Source organism: Crocodylus siamensis, chromosome 4, assembly GCF_052110815.1.
Source record: "Crocodylus siamensis isolate JL-2025a chromosome 4, ASM5211081v1, whole genome shotgun sequence".
NCBI classification, from domain to species: domain Eukaryota; kingdom Metazoa; phylum Chordata; order Crocodylia; family Crocodylidae; genus Crocodylus; species Crocodylus siamensis.
The window spans coordinates 79,609,628-79,635,702 of record NC_143398.1 but is presented as its reverse complement, the minus strand read 5'-3'; the positions used below and the strand labels follow the sequence as shown (position 1 = coordinate 79,635,702).

At 41.3% G+C, this 26,075-nt stretch overlaps 1 protein-coding gene across 1 annotated transcript in view; it reads right to left on the bottom strand.

Moving 5' to 3' along the window:
• Positions 1 to 26,075, bottom strand: part of LRRIQ1 (leucine rich repeats and IQ motif containing 1) — a 172,518-nt gene that overhangs the window by 56,080 nt on the left and 90,363 nt on the right. Inside the window, exon 23 of the mRNA XM_090042636.1 lies at positions 10,651 to 10,752. Coding sequence (XP_089898762.1) covers positions 10,651 to 10,752 — 102 coding nt within the window. The remainder of the gene's footprint in view (positions 1 to 10,650; positions 10,753 to 26,075) is intronic.

Genomic DNA, 26,075 nt, shown 5'->3' with positions numbered 1-26,075 from the left:
TATCAGACATTTTAGCCTGACAATATATATGTAAAGGGGGAATTTTCTCAATGCTCATATAAGAATTTTGATCATATACAACATGATTCTTGCAGGTGCTCTACAGCATAAGATTTTTCTAAGGGGTTAAACCTTAATTTTCTTTTTGAATATTTCAGGCTCCCATGGTTTAACTCTGAACTAAAACCATCCTCCTGATATACCTCATATTTTCAAATTTGCAATCAGTTGAGATATTTGTATATTACATATTAAATACAATTGAAAAATATACATTATAAAATACACACTATAACCTCAAGATTGGTTTAATAGCCTAATTATTATTACTGTACACTTTCTTTAAAATATTTAAATAATTTGTAACCATGCCTACAATTCCCTGTAAAAGCTTCTAAATCTAGCATGCTTACTTTCTATTTATACAGATTATATGGAACTTGTAAAAGGTGTATATGACTTTGTCCATATTATTTAACAGCAGTACATTTTCAATATCTAGGTTTTAATTTTAGAGTCTTTTCTCAATGTTTTGTTTAAAAGAATGTCTCTCATCATCAAAAGACATTACAATATGCAGCTGATCCACAACTTTATTAATAATATAAAAAGAAAAAGATGTAAATGTGTGTTCAATATGAAAAATGTTGTCACAAGGAAACAGCTTTTTTGGAACCCCGTGTATCTTTGACCTCATTAAGACAATTAATCCTTCATAACACTATAGTTACCATCCGCACAAGAGAAAACGAAGACTTTCTTCATAAGCTTCAGTCAGTTACATTTTCAGTTCAACAAAATGTCCTTGTAAGGATCTCCCTTCCTCTAATCCAACCCCTTAAGGTATTTTAGCAGTTAAGGTAGGTGATTACAGGAATTCCCCTTACAGTATATAAATCTATAAGACAGTATTTTCAGTTGTGGATTAAAAATGTATTAAGTTGCTGGATGGAAGCAAGCTACTCGCAAGAACTGTTTTTAAGAACTCATTTGCACACCCGATTCATAGCTTTATGCAATGTTGACCTATTTTTGTGAGGCAAACTGGTTAAATTAGGTGATATTAGTGGCTTGTCTTTGTCTAATTTGCTGTGCAATGTATTAGAAACACTACTTGCATACCTACAAGAGTTCAGTGGTTTGAATTAATTCATACAAAAACACGTTTTTGTGTTTAATTACTTTTTTGAAAGGTACAAATTGTATATTTGCCTTGGATGTTACTTCATTTTTTAAAGCATCTAAATACATGGCACCAAATCTAAGAATTATTTTTAACTAGAATTATTAAGCTCAAGCTTGTAACACTTTACTTAAAAAAAAAGAAAAAAGAATTTAGCCAAGTCTATTCTTCCTCATCCCCTCCAACCAAATCCATTTGGATTTAACTTGTTGCTAAAATTATCTGTCTTTTGCACTCTAAGACCTGGGTCGCAACCTTACTTAGGGACAGGAAATAGTTATCAGGTCACTGAATGGTCAAATGAAAAAGGATTTGAAATGCTTTAGTACTCAGGGGTCTATTCATCCAAAATGTTTGCCTTATGCAATGTAAGAAAACTCTGGATTTTGACTCCATACTCAACTTTGACTCCACACACAATCTGAACTGGCAGAGACACAGAAGAATTTTGTTTAATGTTACCCAGTGCCAAGTTATAGAAGTTACACAGAAAATAGTGGAAACTTCAGATGCTGTAAATTAAAACTTTTTCATACTGTTCGGTTATTTTAACTGATGATTAACATTTTCCTTTAATGGCTACAGAAATTATAGGCCTATGTCTCTCTGTCTTTCCCCCCACTGAAGCCATCAGTAGCTAAACCAAACCAAAAAAAAAAGCAGGACTACCTACTTCTCTCTTTTTTTAAACATAAAGTTCATTTTAACTCAAAGTTAGGCAATATACTGCAATATGATTGCACAGGTAGTACAGCCTGTCCATTATTTTTGAATGACCTGGTGCTTTAAAAGATTATAATGGCAGTTTGGCAACAAGATCTGTTGCCGCAGAAGGCTGGAAATTGTATCCAAGTCAGACAGTCACACAAATATACTTAGTGCAGGTCACCCAATATCATTACAAGCAACAACAACCTATGAGAAGGAAGAAGGAATAAGAAAAAGGAGTATGATCAAATGAGTGAAACATTCAGCTAGAATTCAGAATTCTTTGAGGTGTACAAGTTTACAACCATGCTTAGGCACCAGCTATTAAGTTGGACTGTCTCTACGGCTGGTATCTCCAGTGCTAGAATTTCAGGCAGATAGCAACTGCAGCATTGAAAACAAATTTCTCACCTGAAAAGCAAAGTATTAATAGAAGATGGCACATGACCAATTCACTTCCATATATTCAGATGTATTGTTCACTTCTTGAAAAGTGTCACATTTATTTTTAAGTTTGTGCTGCAATTTCAGAATATATTTATTCCACAAACACTGAAAAGGCCTACATTGCCACTGATGGACAGGAGGCTGGAAAATTAGGCACAGATTTTATTTTTTGGTTTTATTTTATAATACGAAACTGGGCCACTAAAAACTATGTAACTGAAGCTCGAGTGCGTGCATTGTAAGGCCCCTGCAGTCTTTTACAACTTTTCAGCATGCCGCTGTTGTGAACTGGGTTTGCACTCTGCCAGCAGAGCAGCTCTGACCCATGGAGAGCACTCCTTCAGATCAACACTGCCTCAGGCTTTACTGCTTTCTCCAAGAAGTCTTACATTTCAGGCATCAAGTTGAATTTCTTCTGGAGATGATTAACCCAAACCCATGACAGATTTTTTCCAAGATATCCAACTCCTTATGTTTATTTTATCCTGGCTCTTTTTGGATGTACTGGACACAAGTAACCTACTCATTTTACATGTTAAAGGGCTGGTGGAGAGCCATTAATTCCTTAAAATGAGAAAATATTTCAATGCGAGAGTTCTGTTGTGTGAGCTCACGCTAGATAATAAGAAACAAAGCTAAAGAACTATGATTTTAAGAGACAGACTCCCCTCCACACAACAGCCTTTTAAATGTATTTTCATCACATCTCAAGATCGATCTTACACGTTTTGGAAATATATTATTTAGTTGTTTTCACCAACGTAGAAATGTAACGCAATGCTATTTTCATTACATGATATGTGAAGCCAGGGAGAGATTAAATTATTATATTTTTATTAAAGATATAGCAAGTTATTTGTTAGAACTATAGAGTAATTAATTTTACCGCATTGTTATTAATGCTTTTAAGGCCAGATAAAAATGGAAGGAAAACTTAATTTAGAAATTGGATGTTTATAATGTGTGATTCCTTGGAACCGATGTCTTTCATAATTTTTTATTGAAAATGGTTAAGATTTAAAGTTGAAAACAGTTAATAACCATGACAATTAGCCACCCTTCATACTATTCTTATCTACCCTTTGAATGATAAACATCCTGTTATAATGAAATCTTATAGGGTTCAACACACCAGAAAAGATTACTAAAATGTCCCATTCTCTGACATTTTATTAGATGAGTCAGACTAGTGACTAGAGAGTCACTAGTAAATCTGACTCAACATAAATGTTATTTACTCATTATAGCTACTTATTTTTCAATGCATTTACTTTCAATATCATACACAATGCTGAAAAATTGGGTATATTAAACATGTATGTAAAATTTCTTCTGAAGGTGCTTGCTTAGCCAAAAATCCTGAAATCACCAGGTCTCTGGCCTACCAGAGAAAAGGAATTTAAAGAGAAAGTAGCAGTCTTAAGTCTCAGTTTCCAGGAGTATAAGTTAGACTAGCAATAATAAATATAAGAATACTTCGCACTTATGCAATGCTTTTCATCTGAGAATGTAAAGGAGCTTCACAAATGTGAGTTATAAGAAACATGACATGCAGACACGTATTCTAGAATGTTTATCCAATATAATATCATACATTATCTGTGTTATAGTCAGACTAAAAAAAGCTTAATCATCATGATCAAATAATAAACCATACTCTCATCATCCTTTGGTGAAACACTGGTTCAATTAAGTCAACAGAAACACTGGCTCAATTAAACTAACAGAAATCAATGGGCCCAGAATTTCACTTTTAGCACGTGGATTTTCAATCCTGTGTTATAATTACAAGAAAAAATTATAATTCTATTTTTCCTTATGCTAGTTGAAAGCAACTCATTTTTTATTTGTAATATAAGCAGAAATTAATATATTTAATTAAAAGTGGTGTGATAGAAGCATAATTACCTTTAAAATATTTATGATAATCTGTTCTTAGTACTATATCAAGTATTTTTCTGCTTATTGAGAGCTTATTATGTTTATGATGCTTTTCAGAGCTAAGAGCTCAGTGTCCATGTAGGCTACATAGACAGTCAAAAAAACCAAGGCTGAATCGATTCACTCTTTGCAGGTTAATTTAAGCTGTACAGATTAAATTGAAACAGAAATGAACAGACATTAACCTCTGATTCAGGAAGTGCAGCCACATGCCTGCAGCGGCTCAGGCCAGAAGCCAAGGAGTGCTAAAGCATGGCTGTCTTCTCACTTCCTCTTCCTGCTGCCCCTGAGGCCTCTGGGATTTGCAGTCCAGAATTACAGCAGCAGGACTCTGCAGGCTTGCTCATCACTTGTTCCTACTTGCATGTGCCTCTGGAATTTGTAGTCCAGAGCTGCAGCCAGCAGTAAGTTTGAGTTGGGAAAGGAGGGTTTAACTGCCCTCCCTGACCCCAGCCGGGGTTTGCCTGGGGGAGGGCAGTCCCTCCCCTTGTAGACTGGGCTGTATTCCTAGCCGGGCTTGCCTCTCCACCCCCTTGTCAGCCAGCCCTCTGTTCCAGCTAGGGAGCAGAGGGGCGAGGCCAATCCTGCTCTCTGGAGTAGAGAGCACAGCCCAGTCTAGGGCTGTAAAACATCCTGGGATGCTGGGGGGGTAGGGACTGTGATTTAATTTGAACCAGGAAGGAGTCTGGAACAGAAGTTTCATAAACTGGTTTGACCCAAATCAGTTAATTCTGATACTATATTCAACCAAGTTTATCTTAAACCAGTTTCAGCCCTTTTGAAACTTGTTTATGTGCATTGAGCTTCTGTTCTGTTACAGGTTTAAACCAGTCTGTGATCACTTAACTGGTTGTGTAACTTCTGTCCCAAGCCATAATGATAGAGGGCACAGTATTATTAATTAGAAGCTAAAGATTATAAGATATTGCCAAACTGTATACAACATATCCTAAGTACATAAAGCAATACAGGAGTTTAACTTATTGATATTGAACACAGGGAACACCTGGGAGTAAAGACATCTTAACCAGTTCATTTTCACTGACTTGAAGATTAAGTATACATGCTTCCTTTCTGACATGTATACGTGACCATGATGAATGCATTTTATATGCTTAGAGGTCACTGATTATGAATGAAATTGTTCCAAGGCTCGTATTATAGTTCTAAAACTTTGAGACATTGCATAAGGAATGGATCCAGCCTCTGTAGATTTTAACTGATTTCAGACGGAAGTGAGATTTTACTGATTTAACTAATCCACTAAATTTTTTTTCATTTGTATTGTCTGAACACAGCTTTCTATCATAGGTAAGAGAGGTGAAGTACAGGACCCTTTAAAAGCATAAAGTTAAGTGCACTGCAGTTGACACCTTCGAAGTGAAAAACTTCAAAAGCTTGTATTCAAGATGATGGGCCAGATACCAGTGTTCCCACACCTACTTTGTGCTGTTGTGGTAGATTAAATTAATCATTTAAACTGAAATTACCATCTGGAAATTTACCTTGAATAAGCAGAATTGCTGGATGGCACAGAGCTTGCAAAATGTCTCTCTGATGCATTTAGGCACATGAGTGATAGGATTTTCTCAAGGGGAATAGGGGAAAGAGCAGAGAGAGAGAGCGAGAGAATGAGAATGTGTGTGTATTATGAAATATGCTTTCAGTTCCCAGATGCTAGAACCACCTGTTGGGTCAAAAAGGCCCTAGATTATGCTGTATTAATATCAGAAACTGGACTGGATGCAGACAGCTCCCAGATAAAAATCCCACAAAAAATATGTTAGAACAGAGTTTGAATATCTCACCTGACTTCAACAGTAATTGGATCAGGCCCTAACCTTCCCAATAGTAGCTGAACCCAGGCAAAGCAACAGAATGTTATGTAATCTACATGCAATTCCTTGATATGCCACAGTTACATCGTTAAGATATTACATTCTATTTATTAAGCAACAGCATGCCTATTTGAACACCAATTAGTTATTAGCAATTAGAGGGGTTTTGTTATCTCAGCTTCTTCAGAATAATTTTGATGCATGCAATTGTAACATAATACAAATACAATATATGAGGTGCATCAAAATTATTCTGAAGCTGAGGTTACAAAACCCATGTAACCACTAACATCTATGGTAATTGGTGTGCAATTAAAGATATTGGTCTTAACTTAAAGAAAACAAAGGACATTGGGTATTAGAGCTGCCAAGCTATCCTCATTCTTTCTTTCTGTTTAGATGCTGCTTCATATACAGCACATAACATTCTGAAACCCTTGAATTATCCAGAACCAAAAGATGAATTAGGACAAATAGTCATTTTTAACTTAGAACCAATTTAATTAGTGTAATTAGGTGCAGTTAGACTTTTTTTCTGGAAAAAGTCCTAGCTTTCATTTACTGCAGTCTTACCTTTCAACTTTCCATCAGTCTTTTGGAAAATAAAAATAATAAAATCATATTATCAGAACATGAGCTATCAAGTATATTTGAGAGTCTTGAGGTGGGAAGGATAAATCAAATCAATCACTTATGGGCAGAATATAAAAATATACATGTGATAATAATTGTTTAAATAAGATATAAATGTACTGCATGTATAGGAGCCAGATAAAAGCCCACTTTTATCTATACAGTGTTTTTCCCTTATTTTAAATATTTTAATCCCTGTTCTTTTAGTTCAGAGACACACCATAAATCTGAACAACTTAATCCCTGTAGATACTCACTACTGTGATGTGTTCCAGTTTAAAAAGCTAAAACTGTTCTAATTGTTTCACTTCCTAGGGCATCCCCTTTCAAAAGTAGTGATCCCCTTATTTAACAGATAACATATGTGTGTTTCTATTGATGTTACAGTTTCTCCTCCTCATTCCCACTTTAAAGAAATAGAGTAGGAATATTTAGAATTCAAAATCTTTCTCTAAAATCTCCTTTAGTGGGTGCTGCTTGAATGGTGCTAGGATTTAAATCCTCTACCCAAGAAAGCAGGCAGTGGAAGGAAAGGATTTGAATGACTTAAGTAGATTCCAGTCAATCTGCTGATGAGTTTGTCCCTTCTCCTCGTCTAAGGTATGGAGTCTACAGTACTTTCTGACAAAAAGTGGGAACAGTTCCAGGAAGATCTTCTTAAGGCAAATGTAATAGCTGCTTGCCAGGAAAGGGGATGGTCCAAAAGAAGAGGTATGAGAAATGGTAGCCCTGCTCTTTTGCAGAATAGGTGGAAAGTGACTCTGGCCACAAAAGGTGTTCATTTCTAGCAGGGGAAATTTTGTCCTGGTGGCCAAGAACTGAGCAGAGGAGTTTCCTGGCAAACCCTCCTGCATGCTCCTTAGATTGATAACCTCAGCAGGGAGCACTGGGTGGCTGCTCCAGTGTACAGGAGGGTTGGGATCAGCTGCCTCCCACACCTCCTCCAGCCTGGGGTGACCTTGGTCTGGACAAGACACAGGAGCCTTTTTCTACTACTTGACTCGTCCTGGGATTGGGAGACAAGTAGCAGCATCCCCAGACTACAGTGACCCTGGTCTCAGGAAGGCGTGTGGAGGAATTCCCCATTGCTCAACTCCTTTTGGTCCCCAGGACAAGTCAAGTGGAAGGAAAGTAAACAGATTCCCAGAAGAAACTCTCCTAGGAGTGACCTCTACTGGTCAGAAATGGATCATTTTTCTTCTGAGACTGCTATTGGGATATACAGTGTGAACGAACACCTGCATGCTTATGATTTCTATCAGGAGAGATGTAATTCTCCTGACAGAAATGTAACACCTGTACATGGCCCTGGTCTGCACTGCTCAATGGATTCCTCATTCTTGTTATGTGATTTGATTAAAATAGAGCAGAAAAAGCTCCAAAATCTGCCTGGCGGTATTTCAGCTAAGCAAGTGGTTGTTCTCTAGTACAGTCTTTATCTGAATTCAGACTCCAACATGATGCCTTGCGACCAGTCCACCTGAAGCAGCAGTGGCTACACCAAAGGCAGTGTCCTGCCTGTCTATAAAAGCAAGCAGCATGGCAGCCTTATCAGTCTAGTCAGGACTGCTTTGAAGCAGTACATATTACAATATCATGGAAGAACTTTTGGGCTAGGGACAGAAATTACACATAAATTGGTTTAAGTAATCAGAAACTGGTTTAAATATGTAACAGAACAGATATTCAGTGCACATAAACCAGTTTGAGAATGGCTGAAACCGGCTTGAGATAAACCTGTTGAATGTAATATCAGACTTAACTGATTTGGCTCAAACTGGTTTATGCAATGTCTGTCCCAGACCTCTTGCTAGTTTAAGGTAAACCAGACACCCCCAGCATCCTGGCATGCTCTCTGGGCTGGGCGGGGCTCTCTGCTCCACAGCAGGGCTGGCTCCTCCCCTCTGCTCCCTGCCTGGAGCATAGACTATGGTCTGCTTCCCTTCTCCCCTCACCACTCCCTGCTAAACAGGAATTCCCCCCTCCCCTCTGCCTTGCTGAGGAGGTGTCTATGTATTAGCTAGCAGACCACACACTGGCTATAGTCTGTGCTGAATCAACAAGTAGAATCAACAGGCAGAATCAACAAGTAGCTAGTAATGTCCCTTTGTTGTTTTCTTAATTGGTAGATAAACATTGTTATCAATTCCCTGCTTGGCTAATCACAGTGTCCTGCTGAGTCTGGCCACACCCCCTTCAACTTCATGCTGTGGAAGGAAGGGACAGCTGCTCTAGCACCCCCCGGCTTCTACCCTGAGCCACGGCAGGCATGTGCCTGCATTTCTGGGATGTCTGTCCAGTTACAAAATTGATTTAGTCTAGCCAGGTTAAACTAACCTGCAAAGATTGAATCAATTCAGGCTCAGGCTTTTTGAATGTCTGTCCCTAGCCTTGAGGGTTTACTGAACCAAGTACCCACACAGTAGCTGACCATAGGAATATAATTGTTTCTTGAATAGACTGCGAAAGAAGTTCAGGAGTACCCTCACTTTAGTGTGTTTCTCACTGTCTTCCAAGTTACTACAATTTCTTTTCTTAATCTCTTTAAGAAAGAGAATGTCTTAATCTCTTTAAGCAAGAGAATGCACACCCCAGATTCTCTGAGCAAAAGAAACAAAAACCAGCCAGGAATAAAATAGAGCCAAAACCAGGAAGATGGTGGCCCGCTAAAATTGCAGACTGCGGATATATATGGCTCTTTGTACTGTCCACCTGTCAGGTACAAGTTCTGATTTTTTTGTACATTCAGGAACAGGTTGAACAGTATTTTTACCTAGCAAGAGAGGGCAAGAGTCAAACTGGCCACTGAGCCAGAGTTTTTAAATGGAATGGTGAAAATTTTCCTAGCAAAGTGAAGAAGCCAATTTTTGAGCCATTTTATAGCCAGTTTGTAATCTGAGCCAATTTGAAACCAATTTATAGAGTTGAAGAAGCCATTTTTTTGAGTGAAAACATTCAGGCGCTTATAACTTTTAGAAGTCCTCACCAATGGATTAACTGTGCCTCCACTGAAATCAAGGGCAGTTTTACCAGGAACTTCACTAGCAGCAAAACTAGACTATTAGTAGGTGCCCTTAAAAATCCCATCCTATGGGTTATCCTTTCTTCTAAAATTTCTGTTGCTCCTTCACAACCTAAAGGTGAATTATGTAGAGTCTTTCAAGAAAAAATTTTGAGTTTACATAAGCATGGACAGAAAATGCCTTTTTCCTTTACCATAAGTTAAAGTTATAACTTGATCTTGAGTTCACAGAAAATAGTTTCTTCTTTAAAAATGTCTGTGGTTTTCAGGAAAGAATAATGAGCTTGAAAGAGAGTGACTGAGAAACAAAGATGGTGCATGTGTTGAAATTACTTATAGGACTTTATCTATATTATGTTCTTGATGCCCTTGTAATTTATACCTCAGTACATTGCTTTGTTGTTTGTGAAAATATTTCTATATTAAATCTGTATAGCTGGTACCGTGCAATTCCAGCTTCAATCCTAAAGTAATAGTATCCTAAAGTAGCTCTACAATCCTAAAGTAGCTCTACATTTTGCTGAATGGCTTTTTTACCTTTCTTCCCCATGTATATTATCAAGCCCGAGTTGCTTAAGTTAATTCTTCTAACTACTTATGGTCTGATCCAAAGGTCCATGGAAAACAAGTTGATGGAAGAAACCCCCCCCCGAAAACATTGTTCTGAGTAAGATTTGGGCTGGGCCTATAGCACACATTATGAATTAATCACTACAAAACAGGTATTAAAGATTTTCATCACTGTAATTTAAGTTGGGCAAGCTATTACCTCATGTTATTTCTCAATGTTTTTTGTAACTCAACTAAGGCTGCATAAAAGACGTTACAAAATATACATATCTAAATATATACAGATAAAGTGGAATTCTTGTTCTTACCTTCAAAGTAACCGACTTCTCCAGGCTGTGTCTTCCTTGGTGGTTTCACAGGGGGATGTTTATTTTCATTGTTTTTGAACAACGCCAGGCGCACAGCTGGGTCTAGACGACAAGAACAAGTTAAAATCAAAGGTCAGATCTGGCTCAGTCATTCCTGGAAGCAGTTATTCACCTTTTAGCCATTCAATAAAGAAATATAATCTCTTGTTCAGGTTTTATATTAACAAAAAATTACACCCTTTCTAACATAAAATAAATAAAATACATATACCAGGAAGAAGCCATCCTGACTAATTTTGTATACAAAAAAATTCTAAATCAGCTCCCTGTGGAAAAATAAAAGTACATTTTAAAGGATACACATTTTAGAAATATTCCAAGTTCTACTCTGAAGGATCAGTTTTCAAGCATAAATACTAAATAAATAACTATAACCCCAAATGCCTAGAATTTAATCCATTGTTTCTGGCAGGCCAAATAAATGACTTTTCACCTGATCACAATGGAAATAAAAAGTATTTCTATTATATGAGGCAAAAATTGAGGAGTCAGTGTCCTTTACCTATATCTTCTGGGACAAAATATAAATAGTTTCTAGAAGATTGTGGACTTATGCCTATAACTACCAGATTTGGGTAGTTCCATAACTGTCATGAAAAAAAATACTTTTTAGAATGCAATAGATACAAAGAGTAGAATAACCTACATTCTAAAAGGTAAAACAATTAGTAGGCCTAACTTAAGACAATCATTTAGAAGAAAAGAGAATTTTGTGGCTTACTAATGATGGAAAGAGAAAAGAGGTTGCTTGGGGTCCATGGACAAATTTAAACAACACAGTGCATGTTGGGAGGTGAAGGAAAAAAATTCACATGTCCAGGGTAGAGCACAGAAACTGGAAAAAGGAATACAGAGAAACCCCACCAGAGATATAATGAGGGGCAAAATGATGTAGGGTCTTTTAGGTGAGTATGCGAAACTTGGACACAACTCAGTAATAGACAAGGAGATAAAGGAGGAACCAGGGAAAGCAGTCATATGGTTAGACAAGGGCAAACAAACAGAAAAACATGGGATGAAAGCAATGAAGACAGAAGAGAACTGATAAAAGTGAGGAGTACATTAACATGTGGGATAGTCTTTTAAGCATTTTCATGTCATTAAAAAGAAAAAGCAATAAAACTTAGCAAGAATTTAAATATGGAAGGAAAAGGAACTAGATAAACCTAAGGTTACATTAAAGATATGGACAGGCAATCAAATTATATCAAGATTAAAAGGTGGGGGAGAGAAGGTGATGGGGCCTGCCTACATACCAGCTGCTCTACAGCAACCATTGTGTCCATTCCTATCCTGTGGGAAGCAGAAGCTGAAGTAAAATAACTATATTTCATTCAACAAGAAAAGCCTTGGTTTAGCTTCTGCTTACCGTAATCTAGAGGCAGAAGTACAAAATAGTTACGGAAAAGCAGTACAATTTGAGCATGTCTACATGTTGCCCTATGGCAACATAGAGATCATGTGCATCTACATGAGATCACCAGCTATGTCGCCATAATGGTGTGCTCCTTGGGTTTAGTGTGCTGCTGCAGTGACACAGCTGTGAAATTTACTTGTATGCTGCATGCATAGCACAGTATCTGCTTATACTGTGCTGTGCTTTAGAGTCCTTTAAAAAAGAAGTACTAAAGCACAGCGCTGTACCAACATAGCTGTATGGCGATGTGTAGATGTGCCCTTTGTTTATCTTTCTATACAATACCCAAAGACAGCCTTTGCTGAAGTAGGTCATTGCCAACAAAAGTTCATGCTTCTCTGAACCAGTTAGTCTTTAAGAAGCCACCTTGCCTTAGCTTCCACACTAAGACTGCAAATTTGGTACAAAAGGAAAGTGAAGCTGTCAATTCAGTTGGAAGAGGAAGAGTATTAGAAAGAAGAGCGGTGCCCTCTGGCAGAGTGAGTTTATTAGACTAACAATTCCTGTTTCTCCATTATAAGTTTGTCAGCCTGTGGGAAATCTTGGATGCAGAGATTGCAACTTCTTAAGTCAGCGAAGGTTATTAGGGCTTCATTGAAGCAGCAACAAGGGAGGTAGTGGAGTTTTTTTTGCAAAGAGTAGAGGGTGGAGGAGGAGGCTAGAGCTATGAAGGCTGAGAATCTTACTCCTTTTTAAGTAAAGGTGGTCTTTCCACTGAGTTCAATGTCAACAAGAATCAGACTTTAAATTAGAAAGTTGAAGTAAGATCTCTTTTGGCAGCCTCTTCATGCCAGGTTAAAGAACTGGAATAGCATAAACAGGCACCTAAAGCTACAGTTCTGCCTAAAGAAACATTCCTTTGAGGTAGGTACTCCAAACAAAGCCATTAAAGCTACCCTTTAAGGATTTATTAGTCAGTCATGCAGGTGGACTTCAGGAAAAAGATCTGTCAGCCCTAAGGTAGGATACAATTAATATTCTACAGGCTTCCCTCAATTTATGCGGGTTTAATTTATGCAAATTTGCTCTTACGTGAAGACCCTTTTGTACCTAAAATTCATTATATGTGAGGTAAATTTGCATATGTGCTATCATCACAGGCCTGGAGAATACCGCATACATTGAATTTACATAAAGTGAACCTACTTTATAATGTAAGAAATAGGGATGGGTTCTTGTGTCAGTTGCTCCCGGGGCTGCTCCAGCACAGGCTAGGGTGAGTGCAGACAAGCAGAGCCCCGGGCAGTGTGAGGCACAGCACTTGCGCCAGCTGCAGCAGCCTTGGGACCTGCTGGCACCAGCTGCCTGCAGCCACTGGGCTGTACCATCCCCTGAACACCCTGGGGCTCTTCCTGTCCCCAATCACCTCAGCTCCTGCTGCAGGCTGTCCTGGGAGCAGCCAAGGCCAGCTTCCTGTAGCCGCTGGACTGCACCATGCCCTGGTGCAGGCAGCTGGTGCTGACAGCTCCCAGGGCTGCTGCAGTCGGGGCTGGAGTAGAGACAGACAGAGCACTGGGAAGAGCCTGGAACTGCTGGTGGCCTGAGCCTGCAGTGGCCACTGTCTCCAGCCTGCTCTCGGCCTAAGCCTGCACCACTTGGGGCTCCACTTGTCCACACTCACCCCAGCCTATGCTGGAGTGGCCCTGGGAGCAGCTGACACAGGAACCTATCCCTATTTCTTACATTATAGAGTAGGTTCGCTTTAAGTGAATTTGATTTATATAGCGTTCTCCAGGCATATAGGCTACCCTAAGCAGAGTTTTGTCCTCTGCTGTCTACATCAGCCTTCTGTAAAATACCAACTTTAGGCTTTTATTTTCAAGGAGCTCAATAGCATATGCCCAAAAGGTCGTCTAAAGCTCCAGAACGAAGATTGTTGTAGACAACTCTATTTTTATGGACAAATGCATCTGTCTAGAATAAAGGGAAGATAGTCAATGACAAGAGATAGATGAATGAATTCTTATAGGGACTAAGGACCATCACAAACCTTTCAACCTTCTGCTCCAAGTGCAAGGTGCATTTCTTTGACATACCATAAATATATACTAACAAGTCTCTTGAAACAAACACTAACAAAAAACATCTTACTATATACAGGTCTACCCCCTGGAAAAGGATGAAAACAAGCAACATGTGACAGACATTTGTCACATCTATTAATCTACTAATGGGAGAAGTTCAGTTACCGCTGATATAAAACCATGGTTTAACAACCTCAGTGTAATATACAAACACGGGATTCATCATACATCACTTGAGAGAATAATGCAGTACCATCACTCATAGGGCAGCCTCCAAAAGTATATTATATCTTCAGTCATCAGGATGCTGTCAGTTATGGCAGGGAACTCTGAGGCCCTAGATCAACCTGAGAATGGGATGATTTAGGGTGCAGACAGAAGTTACATTTGTCACCTGATAAGCCCCTTAAAAGTCCTCAACAGCTGTGCCCTTACAGAAGCACTTTAAAAGCACCCAATTGTGCTACAAATTAACACTCATTATGTCAGGGTTCAGATGAAAGGGCACCAAAGTGGAGCACCTTCATTAACTTCTGATCTTGTGGCTGGGCTGATGCAGCCCAGCCCCACCCCTGGTGCTGTCTGCATGATGGGAGTCAGGGAGAAGGGAGACAAGGGAGCCTGGGCTGGAGTCTGCCCATCTTGCACTGAAGTGGGGGTAGGTGGACTGGAACTTCTCCCCAGCCTGCAAGGTTCCAATCCATCCACCCCTACACCAGCACAGTATGGGCAAACCCCAGCCTGAGCTTCCTCCTCTCTCTTCTCCCCTCCTCCTATCATGCAGACAGCAAAGAAGCTAGGAACAGGGAAGAGGGTGTTAGGGTAGCTTGTCACATTTAGCTTTACTTGCATCTGCTTGAGTGGTGAATTACACTATTATGTGAACTTTTCTTTTGCATTTTGTATCTACACTGTCAGCTATAGTCTTGAGCTTGCTCTCACAGGAAGCTTATGTTCCAGCATTATCAACATAGGTGTGTAGAATGTGAGCCTTGTTACTACCTCAAATTAACTGAACTTGGCACTAACCAACTGAATCAGAGGCGTGAAATGATTGGATATGTTAATGAAAGGTGATAAGAGGAAACTAATTGGACAGTGCCCAACTGCAGAACCCTTGGGATTTCCAGTTTTGATGGATAGACCAAATTAGGAGTCTAGGACATGCCCAAATTAAAACACCAGTAAAAGACCAAATTAAGATGTGTGCATGTGATAGAACAATGGAATATGTTGACAGGATAAGAATATGAACAGTATGATGATCACAGGGAAACCAATCAATGGTACCCAGAAATAAGGAGTCATCAGAGGAGTGAAGATAAAGAAAAAGCATAAGAGGGAGCAACAAGGATGTTGGGTCTGCTGCCGTTTATCCAACAACATCTAGATTGGGGCCAGCGAAAAGATCATCAGAAGACTTCCCACAGACAGCCACCCTTCACTTGCTGTAATTGATTGGCCATCTTTTTGGTGAGTGGAGTAACATCTGGGACTGGATGAGACCATTGGACTAAGTGTTTTTCTCTCTATATATATAGAAATTATCAAGCTAACATTTAATGTATTAATAAAAGTTAGATTTTACTTAAGTTGACTGGTTATGTTGCATGTTTGGGGTTCACTCTGGGTTGATTATGCTTTAGCAATCCTTTAGCACCATAGACGCAGTAACAGTGGGAAAGGGACATGCAGCTCCTCAGCTGGATGGGCTCCAAAGTGAAACTCAATCCCCTATGCTCAGGACCCAACAGCAAACTTCTGTTGGGTTGCGAGAGTTGGTCTAATTTATGGTGCTTTCTGTGATGTGCCATGAGTTAGACAAGGGAGCTACATGTCTGTCAGTGCCCTTAATATCATTTTGCCCCACCCCACCAACACTTGGGCTGAGTATTCCATCTTCTAACTTTCTCTTGCGATTAGATCTATTCACTTAAATGGGAAATTTTCAAATTATCAAGGAAACTGGATCACATGTATTGGAGAACCAGGCTGGCTAACTGTAGATATTAGGAATTACCCTGATTCAGACAGGCCCAGTAATTTATTTTGACATATTTTTACTAAAGCCTGTGGTGCTTACTGATCCTGGTGTACAAGTTTGTGACTAAACATCTAAAATGCATTTATACATAGTCATAGTACTTGTTACAACACACTACAGCAGGGGTGACCAACCAGAGCCACATATGGCTCTTCAGAAGTTAATGCATGTCTCCTTGAATCTTTGCACAAATGGAAGCTGTTCACTGTGTGCTTGTGCAAAGATTCAAGGAGACGCATATTCATTTTTGAAGAGCTGGATGTTGCTCTGGAGGCCGCAGATTGGCCATCCCTGCACTAGAGGGTTGTTGTGCATTTATTATCGTAACTCAATAGCAATACTTAAAATGTGCATAAGTTATACAGCTATAATTATTTTAAAATACTATCCTATATTACTTTAGTTGACAAAGAAAGCTACATGAAATTGGAAAAAAAGTTTTAAACCATGGCATAAAATTCATAGCCGTCTATTCTATTGTTGTGTAATAAGATATCTCATTAAATAAAGTACCATAACATAGGCAGAAGGGTAGAAAAGAATATTTTGAATCCGAAATGTAGAAATGCAATAAAAAGGACACCTTAACAAGCGACTTCAGAATGATTCCAAATATAGTAACTTTCTTAAAGAGACGAAAGATCAAATGCTATTAGAAACTGACAAAAGAAAATATGCAATTTCTAATTATCTTCAGCTTATTTGTAAGTTATATTGTGTCCTGGGTCTGTTAAAATTAGCCAAACTGGCTTCATCTAGAAATTTTAGACATGACACCTTTTCCTTAGCAAGTCTGCCTACTTACCCGCTGCATCAATATGTATCCAGAAAATAAACATAGAATACATGCATAAAAGGCATCTATCACTAAAATTACTCTATGTGCAAGAGGAGCAACTGAAGCACTGAAGAAGATCCACACATTGGGATTGTACTGGGAAATGGTACAATGGTACAAATTATTCATGTAGGAGATTTATATGAGCTGATCTGCTTCTGAGTCTTCACTAAATAATTTAGATAATCTTTACAGATTTAACGCAATGCCCAACTACTTATATTTATACCTACCTGGATCACCTCAGCCACTGCCTACAGCACTTTTCATATGAAAAAATGAGTCTCTCTCTTTATTTAGTCTCAAACTTAGGCAATACTACTCTGATTACTTTATAATACTAGTGCTTTTAGAGAAATGGAAAAATGAAATGGATGCATGCTTTGATGACAGGCGACCAAATGTTTTTGATTTCACACAGAGAACTGTGAAGGAGTCCAATAGTTCAAAACTACACAAATATATTACTGGACTCCTGCACACTTGTTTAAATATAATTTATTACATGATGATCTGTCCTGGAGATCTGGAAACCAGGGAGGTAATTTAATGCACATTGTTTGGCAGACTCCAAATATAAATGACAATTTGGACAAACATTATAAATGTCATGGAAGTAATATGGAAATACTAGTTTATTGCCTGATCTGATAGCATCTTTGTTACATAGTAATATGCAAAGCAATAAAAAATTAAAATTAGTTTGCTCCTGATTTTAGTTGTGGGAAAAAAAATAACAAAACAGAAAAATGGACATCTATTCCCATGTTCAGGTGTTGATTAATCAAAATAGCAGATCTGCTTCACATGAACATACGTAAGATTACTCAGATTGTGAATTTAGTAAGAGACAGACCCTGTTTGTGTTCTATGCCTGTACAGTACTAGCATTAAAAAAAAGGCTTTATAGACAGTGTTTGGGACTCCCTGATTCAACCACACCAAAGAGTATAAACAAAATGGAACCCTTCCTCTTCCCAGATCCCAAAGGAAGTGTTAGGGTTATTAAAAAACTTAAGTTCCCTTACTCTTACATACACATGAAGGGTGTGCCCTCACTATGGCGCATGTGAGGTTTGCAGCACTTCAAAGTCATTTGAGGTGCTGCATATTGCATCTGGCACATGTATACCCATGAAACAAAGATCCTATTTAAAAAAAAAAAAAAAAAAAAATCGCTTTAAGTAGCAGTGCAGCACACGTGGCAGTAATGTCACTGCCAGATGCGCTGCCAGAAATCAGAGCCTGGCTGGCCAGAGCCATGCTCTGGCTGCCGGCCAGGCTCTGAGCAGCTGGCTCAGCACAGCAGCTGCCCCAGGGGGCCCCCAGGATCTGAGGTAAGGTTGCTGGGGCTAGCATAGGTGCTGGCCCAAGCCAACTCTACCCCACCCAGGACCCTTTGCTGCATGCTGGTATATGTTCTGCTGCTATTTGTCCCACAGGAAACACGTGCCCCTGCATGTGCACACACGGGGATGTGCTCACAGACTGGTATCCAGATACTTTATAAGCTGTTGTTAGTTCATTAGAATGTTGTTGTATTATCATATAATCTTAAAATTGAGTTTTTTACATATGGCATTATATTGTCACTTTTAAAAAAAAAAAAAACTAAAGAAGAGAATTCCCGGTATTTATAGTCCTGGATCAAATTATTATATTGTGCACTCTGCTCTAAGTAGTCAAACCTCATCTAAATTCTTTTTCCTCTGTTCTTATGGTTCTATCTGGGAGGTACAGAAATCTCAATTCATTCAAGTTATATATTTTGAAATGAAATTGTTCAACAAGTAACAGTGCAACAGGCTTGGCAATAGCAACTAAAAACTCTTTAAGGCTTCTGGTCATCTGAAAGACTTTTGTTAAAAGGAAACAAAAAACTAACTTTGGAATTTCAGGGGTTAACACTACATCTACACAATAAAGGGAATTCAGCATTCTTTTTCACCAAGATATCTTTAAGAACTCCATGATTTTCTTAATCATAACACTCAGGCATAATGAACTGCATTAAGTCCAGCTGGTCTTAGGTTTTGTTTTTTTGAGGGGGTGGGGGAGTGTGGAGGGAGGAGAACTTTACAGCATTTTGCATCCTTAATAAATGGTACTTTTTATATTATTCTACTTAGCTGTAAAATATCTGGTTTCTTGACCAAATGTTTCGTATCGTTTTACAGTAAAATAAAAGTAGTTGATGTAGATATAGTACATGACTAAGACACAACATACATTTCATATGGTTAAAATAGGCCACAACTTTATTTAACAAGCATCTGTATGTGTAATGGTTTGTTATTTAAGTACTTCAGTACCTGGGGTTACGCATCTCATTGTAACAGGGCGGGGTCTTACGGGTGGCCATGAAATCCCCTAGCGCCCCTTACCATGCCACGGTGATATTAAAAGCACCCTCACTATCTTGCCTGCCATGTCTTTGATGTTACTAATGTTTAAGGGAGGCTGGCCTTAGTCCTCTCTGACACGGTGCCCTGATGTCTCCCAGTCTGTGTTCTATCTTGGGTGACTTGGTGCACCCCAGCCTTATGGGCTATGCATGGCTCTAACCATCCCTGTATCACGCCCCAAGCCTCGCAGTTGCACCGGATGTTGTTTGGTCAATTTCCCTCTCTGCACACCTGCACCCCCACGGACACTCTCTCTGGCTGGTCTCGCAATTGCCTGCCCTGGGGCTGGGGTCAATGCATCCCTGAATGTTGTGTCCTCTCTGGCACCCGGGTCCCCACACTACTGTGGAGCCCCTATGAGGCCTCCTCCAACCCCTAATAGCCTCACCCGGCCCTCCGGTCTTATAAAACTACAAACAGAAGCAATATCACCAGCCAATTGGCTCTAATGCAAATCTAAGCCTCCTGCCTATAACATAAAGCTAAACCGTACGGTCAGAACAACATTCAATCCCTACTGGGAAATACTCCAAGCCATGGCAGCAACCAGGGCATGCTCATACAGTCTAGCTTCTCCTCTCTCTCTCTACACTGGCCAAGCTCCCCCTTCCAGAGGGGAACTGCCCTCCTGACCTCAGTCCTGGGCTTAAGGGCCAAGCCTTGCCCCTTCCTGTCAGCTGGTTTTCACTGGTTGTCCTACCAACCAGCACCTGTGCTGCCCTGGTGACTGGCAGCTGAGCCTCCCCCATCTCGCCACCAGGAGTCTCTCCCGAGCCGTTTCCATTCTCAGGTGTAGGGCACCTAAGTGCTCTGCGACACTCATGCTGTGTAAGTACTGCCTGCACCCTTCCCCCCACTACCTTCGTAAAAGAAGGCTACCGTTAGCACTCTTAGTAACACAAGCTATAGTAATAGTGCAGTTGCTAAACTGTTCTTTTTCAAAGGTTCATAACCCAAATATATGGGTTTCACACAGAAATGAAGTGCCTAAAATTGGGTTTAGATGATGGAGTTGGCTGTCTGAATGCAAGAAAGTGATTCACAAAATTCCTACCTACCCTACTTAGTTGCCCAAGATTCCTTAGATTAGGGTTGTCCAACTTCAAACTGGTTGAGGGACACATACCCCGTGGACTGCACCAGTGTGGGGTGCATACTATGGGGGTAGCACTAGTCAGGGTCAGCTATGCATGCTGGGGATGCTCCCCTACCCTACCTGCATTGTGTGCACACAGCTGCTCCCCCACCTCACTGCACTCTGCTTCCCCTACCCTGCTGCACATATGTGCAGGCAGGCACTCATCTGCATAGTGCAGCACCCTGCCTCACCTTCATCTCTCAGGAAGCTCTCTGTGGCACCATGTTATACTGTGTACTGAATATAAATGTACTGCACTACAGATTCATTTTGTTACGTAGCCCCGAGCATGATATCCCACCCAGCACCACTTTGGGAATCTCTGCTTTAGGTGCTTAAGTATTCTGGCAAAAAAACAACTTAGGTGACTAAACATCAGGCACTGTGAACGGCCAGAGGCCACCTTGGCTGAGCTGAGTATCTAGATGTCTGCTTTCTGTTTGAGACTTACAAACAGGGAATCCCTCCACTTAAGTCATCTGATTAACTCAATTTGGGAGACGGCCTCAATGTTATTACTAATTTTTAAGTGTCTTCTAAGTTCAGCACTCACTGCTGCTTTTTTGAAAAAGAATCATAGGGAAGTAGAACTGGAAAAGACATCAAGAAGTCACCTAGTATGGCCTCTTGTTCAAGGCAGGATCATCCCTAATTAATCATATATCATAGACTCAAAAGACCAGAAAAGACCTGGAAGATCATTAAGTCTGGTCCCCTGAAATAGACAGGTTATTGGGTTCAAACAAGCTCAACAAGGTGCTTGTCCAGCTCCTCTTAATCACTTACAAGGATGGCAACTGCACCACCTCTGTTGAGAGTGTTTCAGATTCTAGTTCCTCATACTGAAAAGAAGTTTTTCCTTATGTCCAGCCTAATTTTTTCCTCAATTAGCTTGTGCCCATTGGTCCTCATCTTCCCAAAGGAGTGCCTTCCTGAAGGCTTGCTCCCCTAGATTTTGGTGCTCCTGACATACTTGTAGGCAGCTATCAAGTCACCTCTCAGTCTTCTCTTACTCAGACTGAACAGGCCCAGTTCCTAGAATCTCTCCTCATAGGGCCAATCCTCCAGGCCCCTAATCGTATGAGTGGCCCTTCTCTGTACCCTCTCGAGCTTATCCACATCCTTCCTGAAGTGCACTGACCAGAACTGGACACAGTACTCCAGCTGTGGCCTTACCAATGCTGAATAGAGAGGGAGGAGCACCTCTCTAGATCTACTGGCAATACATTGGCTGATGCACGCCACAGTTCCATTTGCCCTGCTGGCAACTTCATTGTACTGTTGGTTCACATTCATTTTCTGACTGACTGCCACCCCCAGGTCCCATTTAGATGCTGTGCCAGCCAGTGGTCCACCATTCATTGTATAGTTATGGTGAAGGTTCTTCCTACCCAGATGAAGGACCTGGCATGTATCCCTATTGAACCTCATCTGATTCTGTTCAGCCCATAGAACCAGTCTGTCCATCTTGGATCCTTTCCTTATCCTCTAATGTGCCTGCAGTTCCCCACAGCCTGGTGTCATCCACAAACTTAATCATTGCACTTCCCACCCCGTCACTGATAAAGATGTTAAATAGCACCGAGTCACTGATAAAGATGTTAAATAGCACAAGCCCAGGCACCAACCTCTGGGGGACACCACTGGAGATGGCCCTCCAGGATGAGGTCATCCCACTGATTACAATATCTGGAATAGGCTTTTAAGTCAGTTGCCTACCCACCTCACTGTAGACTGGTCTAGGCCAGTAGCCTCCAGTTTAATTGAGAGAATCTAGTGGGAAATGGAATCAAAGGCTTTATTGAAGTCTAAGTAGATGATGGCAACCTCATATACCTTGTCCAGCTGGTTAGTTACCTGATCATAGAAGGACAACAGGTTCGTCAGGCATGACCTACCCTCAACAAAGCTGTGCTGGTTGCTTCTTAATGTCTTACCAGTTATGAGCTTGAAATTGATGGCCTCCTTAACAGTTTTTTCAAAAATTTTCCCGAGGACCAGAGTCATACTGAGTGATCTATAGTTTGCAGGGTCATCCCCCTTCCCTTTCTTGAAGATCGGTACCATGTTAGCCCTCTTCCAGTTGTTTGGGACCACTCCTGAGTTCCATGATTCTTCGAACAGCTTTGCCAGAGGCCCTGTTATGTGCTCAGACAGTTCTTTCAGTACTCTCAGATGCAGGTCATCTGGCCCAGCAGACTTGAAAACGTCCAAATGTTTTAGGAGTACCCTTACCTGCTTGGGACTGATTTCATGTGGTCTGTTGTCTTCCCCATATTCTCCGGCCTTCTCGACGGGTGAACAGGTCTCATCTGATTTCTGGAATACTGATGTGAAGTAAGTATTTAGGAGCTCTGCCTTTTCACGGGGATCAACTGTGGGCTGCCCCTCTACATTTAGTACGGGCCCCACAGTGGAGCTCAATTTTTTCTTGCTCCCTATGTACCTACAGAAGGAATTTTGGTTGTCCTTTATTTCAGCTGCCAGCTTGATCTCCACGCCTGCCTTGGCTCTCCACTTCTCATACCTGCAGATGCTGGCTGTATAAGTTTACTCCTCTCTGGTTGCGGAAATGTTTTTTCACTGCAGATATGCTTCTTTTTTCTGTTTTAATAGTTCCCTAATATCCCTGTTAAGCCAAGCAGGTCTCTTGGTTCCTTTCCCGCTTTTTGACTGCGTGGGAATGGCCTCTTTTTGAGCAGTGAGAATTGCTCCCTGAGGAAGCACCAGTATTCCTGAACTCCCAAACTGTCCAGTTGCTGGTTGCAGAGGGCCTCTCTAACTAGTGTCCTGAGTTTGCCAGAGTCTGCCCTTTTTAAATCTAAGATTTCTGTCCTACTGAGTTCCCAGCCTTCTGGTGGATGGTGAGCCTAATCAGATCATGATCACTGTAGCCCAGATTACCTCCAATCCTCACATCACCCACCATGTCCTCCCCTTTGGTCAGCACTAAGTCCAGAGTGGCTTTACTCCTAGTTGGTCCTTCCACAACCTGTGTCAAGGTCATCAACAGCTCCCAAGAAGTTAGCTAACCTGCTGAAGCTGGCCGAATGGTCCTCCCAACAGATGTCAGGGTAGTTGAAGTCACCCATAACAATCAGATCGTTAGTGCTGGTATCCTCACTCAGTTCCCTGAAGAATGCCTGATCACTCTCCTCTTCTAGCTAGGAAGGCCTATAGTAGACTTTCACCATCAGGTCTTCCTCTCCTGAACCTTCTTGTATTAAGTCAACCCAGTCAAGTGCCTATTTCATATGATCTTAAAAAATGTCCATTCCACAACCTCTCTGGATAGGCTATTCCAATGCTTAACCATCTTCACACTGAGAAAAATCTTCCTAACCTCCAACCTAAGTTTTTCCTGTTGAGCAATTTAATTGCTTCTTGTCTTGTTTCCTAAGGCCAGCAATTTGTCTATCTCCATCCTCTTTATAATCACCTTTAAGGGATTTGAAGACTATTATCAAATTTCTCCTCTAGTCTTTATGTCTCCAGACTAGTTGTTTGAGTCATTCCTCATGACTTTTCCAGGTATCTAATAATTTGAGTTGTTCTCCACTGGATTCTCTCTAATCTGTCTATATATTTCTTGAAGTGTGGAGCTCAAAACTGGATACTGTACTGTACTGATAAATGTTAGTCTTTGTTCATGCTGAATAGAGCAGAAGAATCATTTCCCTGGATTTGCAAGTGACATCCCTCTTAATACAGCCCAGTTTGCTACTGGCCTTTTTTGCAACAAGAACATAGCGTTGGGTCAAATTCAGTTTATATTTTACTGTAATCCCCAGGTCCTTCCCTGAAGTACTGCAGCTTAGTTAATCATTCCATGATTTGTGCATGCAATTGTTCTCAGACCATTTGTTCTCTGACACCTTAGATTGATGTCAGACCATTTCTCTAATTTATTCAGGTCATTCTGAATCCTAGGTCCACCCTGCAGAAAGTCAGCAGTTCTACCCAACCTGGTGTCATCTTTCTATTTGCTAAGTGTGCATTCAATCCATCTTCTAAATCAGGGGTGGGCAAATATTTTGGCTGGAGGGCCACTTAATGAGTTTTGGTGAGCACTTGAGGGCCGCAAGGGTAGCCCTGCCTCTAGACAGGTGTCCCACCCCCTGGCCACTATCTTTGGACCAGAAGTCCTACATCTAACCCCTGACCATTGGCACAGGAGGTCCCTCCCCTTGTCATTGCCCCCCCCCTTTCCCCCGCCATCTGGAGGTACTTCCAGGAGCAAATCATACACTAAAAGTCAAACACCTACTATAATATAGTTTACTTTTACTACAAAAAAATATTTTTGTCATGATTTGCGTTTGCATACTATATATAAAGGTGACTGCATAACAACTCAAACATAAGGTCTTACTGTTGTATATTTTGTGTGGGGGTCTGTGTGAACGGGTTTTTGACAGGGTGTGGCTGTGTGTCTGGAAGGGCACTAGGGTATGTTGGAGGTGTATATGTGGGGGTTGTGGTGGCAGAGTGTGGGTGTGTGGCATTTGCAGGGTGTGAAGGAGGGTGGGGGGGATGTGGGAACCCCCTACCCTCCACACACTCCTCCCCCCATGGTGCACAGCCCTTGTTGCCACCAGCAGCAGCAGCAGCAGCAGCAGCAGCAGGTGGCAGGTACTTGGGGCATTCATGGCCCATGCAGGTGCTGCCACCTGGTAGCACATGCCTCAGGCCAGTGCTGCATATAGTAGTGAGGAGTGCAGCAGGGAAAGTAGCTGGCTTGCCTCTATTGCATGGAGCTCCTCACAGTACACGTGCAGCTCCCAGCATTTCTGTGCCAAGAAGAGAAGCTCCACACAATAGAGCTGGGTGCTTTTCCAGCTCCCTGCTATGCAAGTCCTAGGACTCCGTCAGGAAGCAAGAGGTGGAGTTCCCCTCCATTTCCAGTGGAGTCCTGGGACCAGCACAGCAGGGAGCGGGAAAGTCGGCCAGCTCCACTGCATGGGGCTTCCTTTGGTGGCACAAGTACCAGGAGCTGCACATGCACTACGGGGAGCCCTGTGTGATAGAGGTGGGCTGGCCTGGCTGCACTCCTCGCCACCATGTGCAGAGCTAGCCAGAGCTGTGCACTGCCAGGTGGCAGCACCTGCATGAGCCACAAGCACCCTAGGTGCCTGCTGCTGCCATCAGCGGCAGGAGCTGTGAGCCATGGGGAGATGTGGGGAACCTCACCCCCCCCCCAAACTCCCTCACATCCACACCCTGCCCACTTGAGCTCCATGCTCCTGCCATCCCCCTGCACGTGGGCTCTGCACTGCTGCTAGCCCCAGTCCCATGCTCCCACCCAACTTCAGCTCCTCCCCCCTACTTCCATACCTGGTGCCTGGAGTGAGCGGGACACTGAGGAAGCTGAGCAGGACCCCTGGTGCCTACAGCAGTGGCAGCAGCAGCCCCACCTGGAAGCTGCGTGCTGGCTAGGCCAGGCCCTTCTGCATGGGAGGGTTGGGAATGAGCTGTGCAGGCTGGTAAGCACCCACAGGC